This window comes from Epargyreus clarus, unplaced genomic scaffold, assembly GCF_041222505.1.
Source record: "Epargyreus clarus isolate Ecla_fem2 unplaced genomic scaffold, WU_Ecla_fem_2.2 ptg000008l, whole genome shotgun sequence".
Classification (NCBI taxonomy): domain Eukaryota; kingdom Metazoa; phylum Arthropoda; class Insecta; order Lepidoptera; family Hesperiidae; genus Epargyreus; species Epargyreus clarus.
Window position 1 is genome coordinate 5,076,145 of NW_027332216.1, and position 18,023 is coordinate 5,094,167.

Sequence of the window (18,023 nt, forward strand, 5' to 3'; positions counted from 1 at the left end):
TTTATTCTGACGTTTTACATTTTTCTCCCCGCTGCAGGAAAATAAATTGCTATGACTTGCTGTTTTCCTTCCCTCTACCTTTATTTTGTTAGCCTTTGCTTCATTCTCACGAAAAATGAACGTGGAAAGTGCACAAAACATTTATAACTGTGTTTGTTACTATGTGATAATTCTTGCTAAAACTTTATTCACGGGAATGGAAAATTACGCGTATGTTTGTTGTATGCGACTGTACTAGTTTATTGTAACCATAGATATAGGATAGCGTAGCGAAAAAAATCTAAGTCTATGATTGTAACTTATTTTTATAATAAATATGCTTTTTTTTAATACCACCAAATACCAATAAATAGGCACTATTTTTATGTTCAACGAGCTTGCAGCGCACCTGATGTTAAGTGACCTCAATAAACTAATTTGGTAATAACAGTATCTCTGCCACTTTAACTGAATAGATTGCAACTAGAATGGTGGTAGAGACACATGATTCAGTTCTAGAGTTTCGGTGGTAAGGAGAAGATACCGACTTACAATATCATCAACCCATTATTGTCCCACCACTGGGCACGGGTCCCCTCTCAAAATGAGAAGGTATAGGCCATAGTCCACCGCGCTGGCCAAGTGCGAATTGGTAGACTTCACATACCTTTGAGATTTTTATTTTGTTATAAATCTCTAAGGTATGCAGGTTTCCTCACGATGTTTTCCTTCACCGTTTTAGCAAGTGATAATTAATTTCTAATACGCACATATTTTCGATAAATCAGAGGTGCATGCCTGGGATTTGAACCACGGACCCCTCGATCTAGAGACCGAGTTTCTTAACCGCTAGGCTATAACTGCCCTACCGACTTACATACGAGACGAATATCTTAGTGTCACTTAACAATATCCTCATTTCTGTGATGAGTTACCGTTTTTTGTCTTAGAACTTACATGATTATAGTAAATTTAAAATCAAATAATTGTTAACAAACAGTATCAAACTCTAGTCCACCAAACTTTATAACGAGGAACAGAAACAGAGCACAGAGTAGCCGAAGCCTCATAATTCCATAATGAATGCAAGTCCAAGGAAGATAATGAAATGAACACCGTAAAGGCTCTGACGTAATGACTCGGGCCATTGTGTTTCCTAATTATTTCACTTGGAGAATAGACGCTTTGAAACTCCATTATTTAAGACGAATGAATACACGCTGTTATCAAAGGAATGATACCCTGGAAGCTCTCACCTTCACTAATTAATTGTCATATTTTGGCCAAATATTTCATCATTTTCCTTACTATTATTGAAAGGTTTCAATTAACATTACTTATATTATGCGCAAGTCCAGGAAAGGTAAATGAACACCGTAAAAGCCTCACGTCTTTTTCGTAGTACGGACTCAGCTCACTTTATTTCCTAATTCTTTCACTTGGGAAAGGCTTTCTTTGAAACGTATATGATTGGCAGGAACGAATATGAGCCTATTGTCAAAGTAATTATATTCTAAACTACTCACTTCATTTATGATGTCAATTGCATTTATTAGCTTTAATATCATACGGTTTTAATTAACTTTACATAAATATTATGAAAAGTCACTTAAGGTGTGTAAAGAAGTCTTATATTACGTAATTAGATTTTTAGATCCCTATACATTTTTTTGTTTACGAGGGGGCACAAATCAAAAGGTACCCGGTGCCGTGGGAGCGAGACAGGGTTATGTGGGATTCTTACCGCACTAAAGCGGCCGTCCTCGGCACTACGTAGAAGGCTCTGGGATCTCAAAAGGAACGCAACCGGAATGCTCTTGGCGTTACCCTGTCGGGCTCCACCCAGGTGAGCTTGACGCTCGCCACACCGTCTGGTACGTACGACGGTATGCGATTATACATACCGCCGTCCTTCCCGGGGCCGCTGGCCGGGAGGTTCAAGCTCCCACTCTTACCACCCGCGACCCCAGAAGCCCCTTTTAATCGCCTCTCACAGGCAGGGGATACCGTAGTTCTATTCTGGTCCCGGAACTACAGGAACAAAGATCGCTATACTAGTAGTGGACAAATCACGACCAAATAAGGCCGTAGTTCTACATCAACCGAACAGAATACCTATATCGCTGTATAAGGGCAGTTAAGTAACTACAACAATACGTAGTTCCGTAATTCCCAAATTGTGGATTTCCTCCAAGAATTACATAATGCCTACCCTAGTAATGGAACGTAAATGGCTTGCAGCCATTATAAAAGATCTCACGCGTGGTCACGCAATATTCACGGCACATTGCTCCGAAATAGATCGTACGAATCGTATCTGATCGGTATTGCATTGAATCTCAATAGCCGTGGACTAGGGATGTGAAAAAATGATATATTTTTAATATTGAATTTTAAAATAATTTAATTTTTTAGAAATTTCTTATTTCCTTTAATGAGGAGTAGGTTATAAGCGCCCCGCCGCTTACGATTTGAGTAAATATCGTGACGAGCCTTTATTTTTTTTCGAAGTCAAATTCCGCGGAATATTTACTTTTTTTCGACGATCAATTTTAAATTTAGTTTCAGATATCAACTATAAATTATTTATTTCTAATATAATTGTTTTTTTTTTAATAGATTTATTTTAAGGAAAAAAAATCGATTATGAAAGAATCGATTTTTTCACTCTGACATCCCTATCGTAGACATCTCATTCGAATACGAATACATTTCTCGCTTCGACTATCCCAGAGATACCCTTTTTCATGCCCGTTGACTATTATGGTACATGTCACTGAATCATTTTTATTACAATGAAAAAGGTTCAGTTGTAGCTTTATAAGAGGTTTTTTGATATAATCTTTATCATATTTTTCGTTCAAGGAAAGGTCAATGAACACAATGTTCAATTGTTCAACGGAGCATATTAGAACAGACGTGAATATTTTATTGAGAACTTTTTTTCAATTATTTGCTATTTCATTCGCCTTTATTAAATACTTAATAATATATTTTTTCACGAAATAAAATTTAAAAGTAGGGATAACATAATGGTTAGAAACACTGTATCAGTCGTCAGGTTTGAGATTCAAATCGCAGGCACTTCTGAGTTTTCTAAGTCATCTCATGTGTGTAAATAAATAATTATCACTTTCTTAAACGTTGAAGAAAAATATCTCGAGGAAACCTGCACGCCTAAGAGTTCTTTATGAAAAGTTCTCAAGGGTGTGTGAAGTCTACCCATCTACTCTTGGCCAACCTTCATCATCATCATCAACCCATTACTGTCCCACTGCTGGGCACGGGTCTCCTCTCAGAATGAGAAGGATTAGGCCATAGTCCACCGCGCTGGCCAAGTGCGTATTGGTAGACTTCACATACCTTTGAGAATTCTTTTTATAAATCTCTCAGGTATGCAGGTTTCCTCACGATGTTTTCCTTCACCGTTTAAGCAAGTGATAATTAATTTATAATACGCACATAATTTTGAAAAATCAGAGGTACGTGCCTGGGATTTGAACCTCGGACCCCTCGATCGAGAGGCCGAGTTTCTTAACCACTAGGCTATCACTGCTTGGCCAACCTGATGAACCTAAACCATGGCCTAAACCTTAACCATTGTGAAAGGGGATTTTACCGCCGCACCTATTTCTGCCTCATAACAGCAGTGTTAGGCGCTGCTGGGTTCTGGTTTGAAGGGTATGATAAGAGAGACATATTTTTCCGAGGTGTTCCAGCTTAGACCTCAGGGGTAGCGGCGCATCTGTGGCCGACCTCAGGTACGAATATCTAATCCTATCCGGGGTTGATTACAGATGTCCATGGGCGGCAGTAGCCGCTTACCATCAGGTAGATTGCATGCTGCTACTCCAATATTATAAAAAAGACTCGTACTCAGCTAAGGCACAGTAAACAACGAAATAAAAACAAAGACAGCCAATTCGCAAGCACAGAACAAAATATTATAAAAATATTACAGCACAATTTAATATCAAAGTGATATTTGAAACGTATCGACTTACACCGCTAAGTATTACAGGCTCGTTAGTACATTTCTTAGCGATCGCAGTTAGTCGTTGAAGCCCGATCGGAGTTTCTCAATTTAATCGCAATCGAGAGCACTTGGTATTTAATTAAAGAAGCCAAGTTGAGATTTCGCCCTCTCAATCGCTTCTAATAACATTTTTACGGACTGTTACGGAGAAATTGTCAACGTGGGGCAGTTTAAGGTTAAATCGAGACTTGATTTTTAGTTGCTATCCTACTTTAAATTATGCTTTGTGTACATAAAGAATAAATAAGGATACTTATATTAGACTATTTCTCTGTGGTATATTTAAAAAAACAGTTTGATAGGTGATGGAACCCTCAGAACAATACTATTCTGAGATGGAACCCGTGGATGGAACATTCCGTTGATAAACAAAGACGGTTTGTTTTTATCGTATGTTAGAAAATTATTCAAATTATTATATTATTGTTTTAATTAATTATTGTGTTATTTTAATTAATTATTTTGTATTATTTTCATCATTCGTTATTTTTATAATAATACATTTTTATTTATATAATCACTGGCTGGTAAGACTTAAGGTAAAAAAAGGAAAAAATGTGGTTTGACGTTTGAGTTGATTTTGAGCGGGAATAATAAAAGTTGTAAGTTTGTTGAAGAAATACTTTTTTTACTCTTATAAGAACAGTTTTAAACGTTATTGTAATTTAATGGGGATCAAAGTTATTAGTAATCAGGAATACATAGATATGGCTGTATATATGGCCAATCTCAGGTAGGACCTTAATGGTGTCTAGGATTGTTGATAGATTTTTACGGACAGCAGTGACTCCTTACCGCCAGGTTGTTGCATCCACATTGCTACTTCATTTACACGTGTATATTTTTGGTTCTCAGAATTCCTTAATAAAATAACATAGAACAGTATTGGCAAATATTCTATTTTGAGGTCTCCGAATTTTGACAATAAAATATCATACATAGGACAGTATCGAAAAATTGCTAAATACATTTAATTAACTATTAATATTGTGTGTCTTAGTTTATTATATTTCCTTAACCAAAAGCACACATGGTTCGAGAGGATCTCGATGCTGGTGATCCTGCTGAACTGCGTCACCCTCGGCATGTACCAGCCCTGCGTCGATGATCAATGTGTCACCAATAGATGTAAAATATTACAGGTAATATCCTTTGATCCCTTTGACCTTTAGCCACTTACAGCCGTTCTGTTTCTACGCGACCTAATCGACGACCTGTAATGTTGAAAACACTACACAAATTAAGCTTACATAGCTCAATGAACAACTAAACTGGCAATAGATGGGCCAAATCGCCCAGACCAATAACTAATCTCTGAAGTACAGCTAATCTAAACAGCTCTGGAGGTGATCCTTTTTAGGTAAAAGAAGAATAGTTCACCTTCGACCAGGGTCGGTAGCCTGACGAAGAGAGTGGGAAGCTCTTGGATTCAGAAGGCACAAGACCAGTTAACTTGACGCTAATTGGAGGAGGCTTATGCTTAACGGAGGCTCTACAAGCTAACTGATGAATGGATTTGTGTTTTTTTTTGTGTTGTTATTTTAGACTTGACGTCCATTAAGAGAGTCTAGACCTAATTACTGCAAACTATAAACATTGCCTTGTTTCAGGTGTTCGATGATATAATATTTGCGTTTTTCACGCTAGAAATGACAATTAAGATGGTGGCGATGGGAGTGTACGGGCACGGCACTTACCTCGCCGATTCCTGGAATAGACTGGATTTTTTCATAGTTTTTGCAGGGTAAGAACAGATTTCTTTAAAAAGGATTTTAGCTCCACTCCTTAACGTGGTTTGTGCCCATAAGGCTTAGATACACTTAGTGTATTTACATTATCCTCTGTTACACTCAGTATAACTCCTATTTTTGCGCGCAAGAATTGCAAAAATTGGTTTAACTGTTAAAGTTAGCCTATATAAACGGGTAGCTACATCAACAAAAAAAAACAAAAATTATAAATAGTAGTAATATTTTCGTCTTGTTTGAAAGATTTAATAAAATTGCGGGCATGTTGAATTGTTACACAATTTTTCAATTTTATGCAGAGAGAAAAGAAATAGCTTGGTATCTTATGAAAATAATTCAGTTACAAAATAAGAATGAAGGAATTATTTTATACTCTTTAATGTAATATTTTATAGAAGCTAGGAACATTCTCAAACACTGAATCCATGTTAAATTGATCGTTAAAATTACACATATTCTCTTTTCAATAACAAACAGGTAAATTATTATAAGTATAGTAATACGTATATGTAATCTCTATACTTTTCTATGCAACGTGAGGTCGGAAGTAAGAGTAGCTGTGCATAGACCCCGATAACATTTCATAACTTTGTAGTTACACACGTTACTCTGCGACCTACTTTGATATGCGATAGCGCAGCGCAATGTTAATTAACAATTCAGTTTCCTACTCATAATGCGAGTAGTTGTAGTAACTTCAATATTTCATATAGTAGTAAACTGAGAGTATACTCTAAGCTTCACGCCCATATAACTGCCAACTTACCGTTTGATATATCATCTAAATATATATAACTCAAAGGTGACTGACTGACATAGTGATCTATCAACGCACAACCCAAACCACTGGACGGATCGGGCTGAAATTTGGCATGCAGGTAGATGTTATGACGTAGACATCCGCTAAGAAAGGATTTTGATCAATTCTACCCCCAAGGGGATAAAATAGGGTATGAAAATATTACTTCGTAACGCGAGCGAAGCCGCGGGCAAAAGCTCGTACATAATAACTCCTTCAATAATGCTGCAATCGATCCTCATTAAGATCTTTTTTTACGAAATTACTGACTAATTCCTACAAATATAAACTTTCGGGGTTTATTCACATATTTCTCCGGATAAAATAATTCTATACCAACTGCGTAGTTTCCAAGATGTATGTAGGTTCCTATGTAGGTAAAAAATAACTAAACTGAATATAAACTAAACGCAACATAGCATTATAATTACGTTGATCAATAGTGATAGATACATAGTGAAGAGAATATTTGGCTTCTTAAAAATATTTTAAGATTTAATAAAAAATATCATGTCGTGTAAATACATATAACTTACACTTACATATAAGACTTTGTTGACTAGAATTGCATTTATTTTAGACCTACAGGCCGTCCAATTTCATATAATCTAATATTACAAAAACAAGGGCAATCTCCACTAGACAATCTTTATCTTCCAATAACAATCCTAATCACCGTTTCGTTTCAGGGCACTAGAGTACGCACTCAACGTGGAGAATATCAATTTATCGGCGATCCGGACTATCCGAGTGTTACGACCGCTGAGAGCTATCAACAGGATACCCAGTAAGTGATCAAGTGTTGGTAAACAACCTACTACTAGTACGGGAGATTTCTTTGGAAATTTTACGAGTTGGCAGCAAATAAGTTGCTGACATCTCGTACTCAGTAATTAAAATATTTGAAAATTGAATCCTCTGTGGCTTGATTCTGTAGGTTACACCGCCATACCATTCTGCCAATAACAGCAGTGTTACATATGCCAGAGGCTTTCACACGGACTAATCGGGAACTGATTTTTCGGGTATTAAAAGTATCGCGGATCCAATTGTCGCCTTTGTAGTGACAAATAGAGTTATGAAAATGTTATAAAATCATTATTTTTATTATTACAATTAGTTAGCTTTTGTAGTATTTATCTTGTTTAATAACTAGCTATGAAACAGTGAAAGTCTTTTGTTGTAGGCCTACAAAACTTTAATTATGAATGTTGCTAAAGGAAATATGAAGAGTTTATTCTACGGTCCTCCACGTTCGCTAAGAGCGGGTAGACTTCACAGACCTTTGAGAATGTTATAGAGAACTCTTTAGCTTGTTTCTGTCATACCACTTCTTGTAGTTTAAGCAAGTGATCATTAATTTATACAATTACAGTGGAAACTTTGGAAACAGACTACTAACTGATATGATGACAATCACAGGTCTATTATATTTTGTCCGGTTTTTCTGTCCGGTATCTATTATAATTATAATATTGAATGACTCTACAATACTTCGTAGCATCCGTTGTAACCATAAGTTTCGGAAACTTTCCCAGACAAAAAACTCAAACACATATTTCTTCTATCTTAAAAACTTCTCAACACTATTGTCGACTATATTTTAGTTTAATCAAATGAAAATCAAAAGTAACTGGAATTCGATAGTATCCCACGTGCATTAGAGACCGAATTCATTTTACAATTCTTACCCAAAAAACGGTCGAAATTAGCAGAACGCGCGATTTTCCGGTAAAGAAAATCCGTATCGGTGTGGCACTTATAGAAATTAAGCTGGGGTAAAATTGAGAATGGGTGCGGGTGGCGATCGATGCGAGCAACAAGTGAGGCCCGGCCAGCCTCCGAACATACGGCCACTCCCTACTTTCAAAACCCGAAGTGGGTATTATGAGAAAATTAGATCGCGGAAACTCGTTTTATCACCGAATTTAAGAGCGGACTTTTTTGCTTCGAAATTTTGTGTCGTGTTTCAATTATTTTGTGTTTTATCCCGTTTGTAATGAGGTCAATCATGTATCGGAATATATGCGTCAAAGAGCGTATAAAATAATCATTGGCGGTATAGGTATAATCCTACATAAAGACAAATAGCATCGTTATTGAAACATTTGGCGTTCCACTTTACACACAACACATTCATGAAAATTTAACATTTATAATGGTACTACATTCCAAGATTAATTCGTTTTACTTGTGTGGAGATGTAAATACACACAGAAATATTTATGAAGTACACTCCATTGTGGGGAATACATAAATCAGATATGTGTCAGAGCTTTCTAAATATAAGCACGAGCATTAAGCTTAAACAAAAGCAATCGTAGCCTCAAGTTTGCACAAAGCATCTGTGGAGTTGTGAACAGAAGGACAATGCAGCTACGGCACAAATTAAATCGTACCGCGCTCGCGGTTACACGTACATCGGCACTACGGCGCTAATTTTTGCCGACCACGATTTATTGCTAGTGCCGTTACGATTTTCACATAAGAAAATGAGAACAAATCATGATCATAAAGCATTAAATAGTGCAAGTAATAAAATGTACACGGTACATTAATTGTATCTGAATCATCTTGTTTCTGTAATTATGGGAAAATTTAACGATGATCTTTGTTCTCGTTTAGGCCCCTTTCTAACAGTGAGACCTGGGTATAGCGTAACAACGCTATAGCCAGGTCGATTATGATGAATTCAAACAGAATATGTTATGGAAACATTTGACAACTAATAAATCGGTGACGTTTCCAAACCGTTGCCAGGTAAGATGCCTGTCATATGTTTTACTATATTTTATTTGAATACCGTCTCTAACGGTGAGATAGGAGCCTAAGTAGACCGTGACATATATAGCGTATTTGTTGTTGCCCGTAAGTTGCCTTCCACTTTTGTATTTTAATTTCAATCCTCATTATAATGAAATTATTCAAATGACTTCGAAATTACAACGAAAACTACGAACTACATTTAAACTCAAATAACGGGAGTCCCATACAAACCATCAACGCCCAATTTTTTACCACAAAGTATAATTTTGTTAAAAGTCTAAAATAGCAATAGTACAGTGGTAACTTCTAACCAGAAACTTGAATACTTAATTGCTTGTACCTGCCTTCGAATAATTAGATTCCCATACAAACATTATCCCATTTAAACATTTATTCCCTTAATCGTGAATCGAACCCGGCACGTTCTGCGTGTCTCACTGTGCCATAGATGTCGTAAGAATATCTCGAACCGTCCAGCAAGCAACCCCGGGAAGGACGACGATATGTGTGGTTGCATACCGTCATAAACACCAGATGGTGTGGGAGGAGCCAAAAGTGCTCCCCCCAGGGAAGAGCCCGATCGGGGCATCGCGCTTGGAGGACTCCGGTTGTATTCCCCCGAAGATCCCAGAATTCTCCAACAAGCGCTTAGGACGGCCACCGGGGGGGTTTTAGTGCGGTAAAAATCCCACATAACCCGGCGCCGATCCCACGTCGTCGGGTACCTTTTGAAGGTTTCACCCTCGTAAACAAAAAAAAAGGTGTCGATTAATGTATGTAGGTATTGTATTCTGTATGCACACTAAGATGATTTTAATCTTACTCAAGACTGCATTGTTTATTGACGTTTAATATATTTATTACACCTGCATTGCCCGCATAGTTCACTCTAAATGGGTAATTGTTTGCCCGGAAAGTTAAATTGTTGTTGGGTATTCACCTAGCGGGGTAAACTATACAGCTTTTGACACTCGATGATAAATTTTAAAATGCATTTCCGTACTCTGTTTTACTGAATAAATATCGTAGTAAGTGCTCAGTTTATCAAACAACTGTTGCTTAATTTTTAAATATGCTTGTCCCGAATAGCTTATCTGTTGAAATAAATAGCACTGAATGGTTGGTTCCGTACGATGTATTTAGCTATATATTTCAAGTGTCTATGTCCCGGACATCTATCTAGTATGATTTAAGAGATAGAGCACTTTAACTGACGGTCAGAAGTCGCGGGTTTAGTAATTAGATACCATTTTCAGCTATTGGGTACAGAACTCCAAAACGTATACAAAAAAATCTTATCGATAATACACGATCTTTAATAGTTAATCTTATGGAACAGTGGGGTTACTACCATCTCTTAAAACAATATTATTTTAATCATACTTTTACTTTTTTGCAGGAAATTTGACTTTTTATGCAAAATATGACAACTTCAGTTGGTTTTATACGATGGATAAGCGAAAAATTAATAAAGGTTTAAGTTTGTTCAACTGTGTATGACGGAATATTTTACTGTTTTAAGGAGGAAATAAAACGTTCCTGAACTATGATGGTTTGTAAAGATGGTGGTAGGCCCCCAGGTACAAAGGGCATAATCGTACTTTGAATCTCTTAATTGAAAGTGACAATAATTACTCTATAGAATTGACGTAGTTACCAATACAGTTATTACAAACGAAATGAAACCTGTACGACGTAGTATTGAATTGGAAACTGCTTATTTGAAAATTATTAATTGAAAGGCAGGTGCTCGTGTTTTCGAAGTTACCAGTATACCTAAATAACTCATTTTGAACTGGTAAATTTACTTTCAGTTTACCAGTTGCAACAAACGTGAGCTTTTTGGTAGAATTGAATTCGTTGAATTGAGAGTTTCGTGTCTTATAAATACATTACATAATATTAATATTTACTATCCAGGCAAACGTTGTGTTGCTATATAAATAAAACAATGTTAAGAGTGAAAAACCCTTATCACTTAGGGGTATGAAAAATACATAGTAGCCGATTTTCAGACCTACTGAATATGCTGAATATAAAATTTGGTGAAAATTGGTAAAGCCGTTTCGGAGGAGTACGGTAACTAACATTGTGACACGAGAATTTTATATATAAGATATAAAGATAGTAAAATATAATGATTCAAGGATAGTCTTATACTTGGTAATTTCAATAAAATTATATAGGAATAGCAATTTAATATATAATATATAAAAAATAATATATTCTTTATTTGACATTAAAAGTATCTTCTATACGCAAAATATTACTACTTACACTAACCACAGTGTATTTTATAGACACCACTAAAAATAGCAGTTTACGTCAGCGTTCGCTACTTCAAATACATAAAAAGATAGATATGTAATTGAATAAAATATGTTCGTGGTATTCTTTAAAGCATTTTATCATGATAGTAGTTATATATAATGGAAGCATAAAAGCAATAGCTTACAAAAGTTTCATAGATAAAACCTATATATTTTTTAAGGAATCCTTAACTAGGTTTCGTTTATCATAAGTCACGTAACTTTTCTCATATATGTCTTGATACGCGAACAAAAGCATCACGCAGGTAAAGAAAATTGTTACCAAGTAACTAATTACATTTGCCCGAAAGTTGTATCATCGTATTACCTCCATGTTCCCGACATGAATAAAGTAAGTCAGTGCTTTTCAATCTTTCCCACGGCGCGAACCCCTGAGTAAATATATTTCGCGATCACCTACCTCTGCTGTTGCTACCATACTTTATAATGGCACTAATATCAAAGTTGTTTAATTTTAATAAGTATAATTATAGGTGCTTATCGGTTTAATAAGACCAATTCCTAAAATATTTCTACATCAATTACATCGCCAAATGGTGGCCAATAGCTTTTAAATAATAGTATCTTAGTAGAAATACGTTTTTGAACTTTTTCACTGTAGTTTCCCGATCCCCTTATAAAGGCTTCGCGACCCCCCAGGAGGTAAACACTTTGAAAAGCACAGAAATAAGTAATCTGTATTACAATGTTAGTATTAAACAATGCTATGTTCTAAATTTGAAGGGTACGATAATGTTTCTACCTTATAAGTGCTTCTGCACTTACCTAACATATTCCAACTTCGTTAACCTTATTTGTTTCACCTTCAGTTAACCTCTGATTTTATTTGGAATTGAAATAGATTACCAATATCCATGAGCGGCTTTGGTCACTTACCATCAGATCTACTGCATTCATACCTACTTAATTTTAAAACCATTTAACTGAAACGATGTTCAGTACAGGTTAACTGTAATCAAAGCAGTTTCCCAAAGTCTCAACTACGCACAACTGAACCAGTTTTCGATTTCACGAAACGGTATTTTAGTGTGGAAATCCTACCCTTTCAACTGCAATTCACCGTAATTTTCGGTTCAATTTGGCATCCGATTTGGACGTACTCGAATTGCACGGTAATACCATTTCAACGTGGTTCATACTGACGGCAAAATCCTTTATCTGGTGAAGCTTGATTGAGATACAGCGTCATTGTATTTCACAAAGCTCTTGAGCTACCGCTAAAAGATAGATAAATTGGTTTAGCAGATACCTTTTGTAGAATTGTACACTATAATTCAAAACTTTAATCATAGATAAGTATAAATATCTCACCGCCTTGTTATTGAAGGAAGCCATTAAAAGACTAATATTAATTTTTAATGGCTTTCATGGTGTAATTAACGCGGGACAATGCCGACATGCGGAGTTAGACACGAAATCGAAAAAGGTGCGAAGAAATATCGTTTTATTTGTAAATGATCTAAAAACTACATTTTTTTAATATTCTTCAAACACGAAAATAGATGACAGTGGCTATTGTCAAAAAGTTACATTTTCTTGTTAGGAGTGAATAATCTTTAATAATGTATGACTTTAATAAACATATTATCATTCATAATTGTAGATTTTAAAAAATACATTTAAAAAAATACTAACTAAAAAGTACTACTAAAGTATTAAAAACTAGTCAATATTCTAATGTATTAACCATAATATACCTAAAGATAAAAAAATTAAAGCTAAGAGTTTTTAAACGGTTGATTTTTTATTTTAATATTTACACTTTTGGCTTAAATGAAGTTGAAGATAGTCGTTAAATGTTTATTTTTATAAACTTAATAATATTTTATTGGCATGTAGTTTAAATTAGATAGAGCATATTTCAGAAAAGTATGTTTTACCGTATATAGAAAGAAGTATAAAAAACTTAGAACACGAGACATTGATTGACCGAAGCTTTATCGTTGTCTATAAGCTGACAATATACCAAATAGACTTCAATAGGTTATAGATGTTCATACAGATGAGCACATGTTCCCACCGGATATGCGGGAAGTAAGGGACACGCTAATTGGGTCAAAAGCTGATTGCAGCTGCAAAGTGCACGTTGCTTCGCACAAACAAGTGCGCCACATAATGGGGGACCAATTAACATCGTTACTCTTTGGATATTTGACTGATGCGGAGTCTATTTGGTTAGTTTATCTGAGGATTTTCCAGTGTAGCTCAACCACTTGCGGGGTAGTCTGTACCTACACCTACTATTCTAATGTGGGTTGAAGTAACTCAAATGAAACCTTTTCCTAGTTTTTTGAGGTTAGTTAGTTATCATTACGTAATTGACGATGTACACTGTACATCGCCTATAGAGTCAAAAATGTTATTTATTAATAAATTATGATTACATAAAAAATCTTGTTCATGAAATTAAAATAGCGAACTAGCATGTATTCCACCTGATGATAAACAGACACTGCGTCTGCAGACAACTGTAATCAACTAAATGGATTGCAGTCATACCTAAGAAAGACCACGCAAAGACGAACGCTTAACTATCACTGAGGACTACATTGAAATGCTTCTATTAGTGTATACTAACGGGGTACATGAGTATACACCGATAAAAGCATTTCATCCTATAAATTAGAAGACAACAGTGCTACATTATTACTATTTAAGGCAGAAATATGTAGGTGATGGTACCATTGGAGTTAAAGAACAGAGAGGTACCTTAGTCCCTTGACTTTGCATTAACCTGATAATTTTCAGTAGTTGTAATCGATTTTTTTCTTTCCAGGTATGCGAATTCTAGTAATGCTCCTACTAGACACATTACCGATGCTGGGTAATGTCTTACTGTTATGTTTCTTCGTGTTCTTCATATTCGGTATCGTCGGAGTACAATTATGGGAGGGAATCCTGAGGCAGCGATGCGAGCTTGTCCTACCACCCAATGTTTTGCGCCCCAAGTACGTACTCCATAATATAATTTTCAAAACGTATCTTTTCAATGAGTTTCATTCAGATGAAGCCGAAGAATATAACTTGAATAACGTGAATATGAATACAGATTTGAGTTCCGCGTATGAATAGTATAAATGAGTTTTCATTTTGAACCATTTGCTCGAAAACGCTCGTCTTAGCGGCACGTCCCATCGCTAACGTTGACTGCATGCAATATTTAACGCTTATATCCACGACGAGCATATCCACAGCTGCTCCATTCCATTGACATATTTACTTACCATTCTATACTGCCACGACTAACATGGGCTCTTCTTTATTGAGAGGACACGACACGACACGGTACTGACTCTGACAGGACTTCTGATAGTTCTGTTAGTGCCAGCCAAAGACACAAATCTAAATAGGTACATGTTCCAGCGTCTGTATAAAAATTAAGGCTCCAGTATTTTTCTACCTACATTTACTTCACAAGAACTTTTAAGTGAATCTCTGTCTGAACAAAACCCAATGACAGTAGTGATTGATCTGTTAAAGTAATTGAAGAATCGATTTTAAAAATCCAAATAACGAACTGTACAATTTTAACCTATAAATAATCATATCTATAAGTGCTTTGTTGTCCCTATGAAGGCCAAATACACACAATTGCAGCGTCTATTTTGACATTTTGTCTGTGATATTAGTGCCGTGCTTCGATCACTAATAAGAACGTGCCGTGCCGTGTCGTACCAATGAAGAAGAGCCCGAACGCGCATGTCAAGACAATCAGCTTTGTCGCGTCATAACCACACTTAAATATTGCATACTGTCAACACTCACACGTTTCGAACAAGCATGAGGGATCATTTATGAGGCTAGGAGTTTGGACGGTAGTGATCTTAGTCTAACATTAAGTAACTTGCTACATGACATTGTTGGCGTCATAACACAGTTACTCTTATTTAGTTACGAGTAGTTATACTGATGAAAATGAAACAGCTGTTATTTAATATAGATTTTAATATGACAGGTAGATACAAGTTTGAAGTACATATTGAAATGGATCAAGTAGATACAATTACTATAATTAGACTCATAACACTAGTAAACAATTAACAGAAACATATAAAGACGTGATATGTAATACGTTTAAATTAAAGAATCGAAACTTTGTTTAGAATTATTTAAAAAGAAGGCACGTCTTTAAATGTTGACCATTATGGACTAATCATACTTATTATAGCATATTCACGGACATACATAACACCCATCACCATTCCTCAATTTGTTTTCCAGAGACCTGTCTGAATGGTACAGAGTGCGCGTCAGACTCAACTCGTAAGGATTTCGGATTAAAATAAGTGTTTCTATTACGGGCATTGAAATATGTTGTATCGTGTACCTTCACACATCTGCCGTCCAGATGTGCTATCATTGCTTCCGTATAAACTGGCAGTTTTGTGCTCAGTACCCTTAGTATAAGCTTTTTCAAAAATAACTGTTTTTGTATTTGTTTACAAATTTTCCATACATTCCCAATCAGTTCTGATACAGTCCGCTGGGGGCACTGATTGAAAATGTACGAGCAAATACGTAAATATATACAAAAACAGTCATTTTTTTAATAACGTAAAAACTACTAAGGGTAGGTACAGATTAATTTTCATGGCCCAACAATTATTACGACCCTTTTGTCATTGTTGAATAAAAAGAACTGCCAGTTTATTTCAAATGGATAAAACATTTGGGTAGTTCTGTCTACTTCCGTTTTTAAAGATTTTTGTAAACACTTTCCAGTCAATGTTATTTCGTCTGATTACTTTTATAGCGGTCTAAGCCAATACACATAACGCAAACATATAATGCAACACTTGTATATAAATAAACCAACAGAAACATCATAATATCGTATGATTAATGATCGAATAACATACCAGCCATAAAGATATTATTAATCAGTTGTACATAAACATTAGCACAGCCGTTACTAATGACCATGTAAATAACATTTTTTGGCTTGATTGATAATTTCATTTCGCCTGTGAATGTTCTATGAAACTTATCGTGGCTGATGTTTTGTTTAATTTTATTTGCCGATGCTTTTGGAACACGAAAAAGCATTCCATTATCAAAACATCCAAAAGTGAATTTGTGATGGTAAATTTAAGTTTCGATGTATGTTGACCTCTTTAAAAGCAATAGCATCGTACACAAAAGTTAAAGACCACAATAATGCTTTTATGGCGATCATCAAGGGAACAAGGTCGGTAACGGTCAGCCGCCCAAATGACGTGGGTTATGGCCTACGGTCATGTTCCAGCCGTACGCCCGCGAGCCCGAACCGACTGCTGCCATTAAACGATAACGACAAAGAGGCTATTGACGTTAATCTTTTCATCTTCTAATGTTCACCTCACTTTTCCAATACTCCTTTATCAGCACAAGCCCATTAAAAAATATCTAATTATCTCCCCACTTTAACTCTTCCCTCGGCTTTCATTGTTTGCATGCGATCGTCGTAGATATTCCTCGAATAATTTCATTAATCGCATGAATGGTAACAGTACCTGTTTAATTAAAGCGTTGAATGGCTGTTTAGACCTCATTTATTTTAGAGACGTTCCTGCCTTAGATTGTCGTAGTTAAGTGAAATTAGTTCTCTGAAACATCTGAATGTTCCTAGCAATAAGTAATCTCAAAATAATCATATCTAACATTGTGATTAATAATTGCCCATTTTTCAGCAACTTTCAATTGACCCATTTGAAATAAACATGATATCTTTCACGAATCTAACCCACTTACGATACTGTCAAACATTTCACCCCATGAAAATGCTAACTTCAATTAAAGCAAACATAAAAACTTTGTATGTATCTACTACATGAGTCGATTATAAATATTTCGGCTTGATAAGCGAATATTTGGTTTGAATAAATAATAATTTATATGATTGATACGATTAGACCTTAAAAAAAACTTATATCTTGGCAAAACAAACTTATGAAAGTATACTAACACAAACTTTGCTCTACACAGCATATCATTGCACTACGAATTCTCCAAAGAGTTGGATTACATCTGCACCACTCCTGAAGACAGTGGGATGCACCTGTGTGGTGATTTCCCTCCATACCGTTACGGGCCGTTGGTCTGTAACGAGTCTGCCAGGGAATTCTCTTACAACACGCCAACGAATACGTCATGCGTGAACTGGAACCAGTATTACACCAATTGCACCCAGCGGGGTCCAAATCCATTTCAGGGAACGATCTCCTTCGACAATATCGGTCTCGCTTGGGTGGCTATATTTTTAGTAAGTATTTCGTGAAAATAGTTGCAACTGTTCTGTATTTGTGTATTGTTTTTATGAATCATTTGATTTCTTTTGGTTTCAATTGTATTGATTGACCGCCAAAAATAACTATATCAAAAAATAT

The 18,023-nt window shown here is 35.7% G+C and overlaps 1 protein-coding gene across 1 annotated transcript in view; it reads left to right on the forward strand.

Annotated features, from left to right (window-relative positions):
- The first annotated feature begins 5,050 nt into the window (after positions 1–5,050).
- The window catches only part of Ca-alpha1T (Ca[2+]-channel protein alpha[[1]] subunit T), a 34,131-nt gene continuing 21,158 nt past the window's right edge, over positions 5,051–18,023 (forward strand). Inside the window, exons 1-5 of the mRNA XM_073075758.1 lie at positions 5,051–5,157; positions 5,626–5,759; positions 7,252–7,349; positions 14,435–14,606; positions 17,623–17,899. Coding sequence (XP_072931859.1) covers positions 5,065–5,157; positions 5,626–5,759; positions 7,252–7,349; positions 14,435–14,606; positions 17,623–17,899 — 774 coding nt within the window. The 5' untranslated portion in view covers positions 5,051–5,064. The remainder of the gene's footprint in view (positions 5,158–5,625; positions 5,760–7,251; positions 7,350–14,434; positions 14,607–17,622; positions 17,900–18,023) is intronic.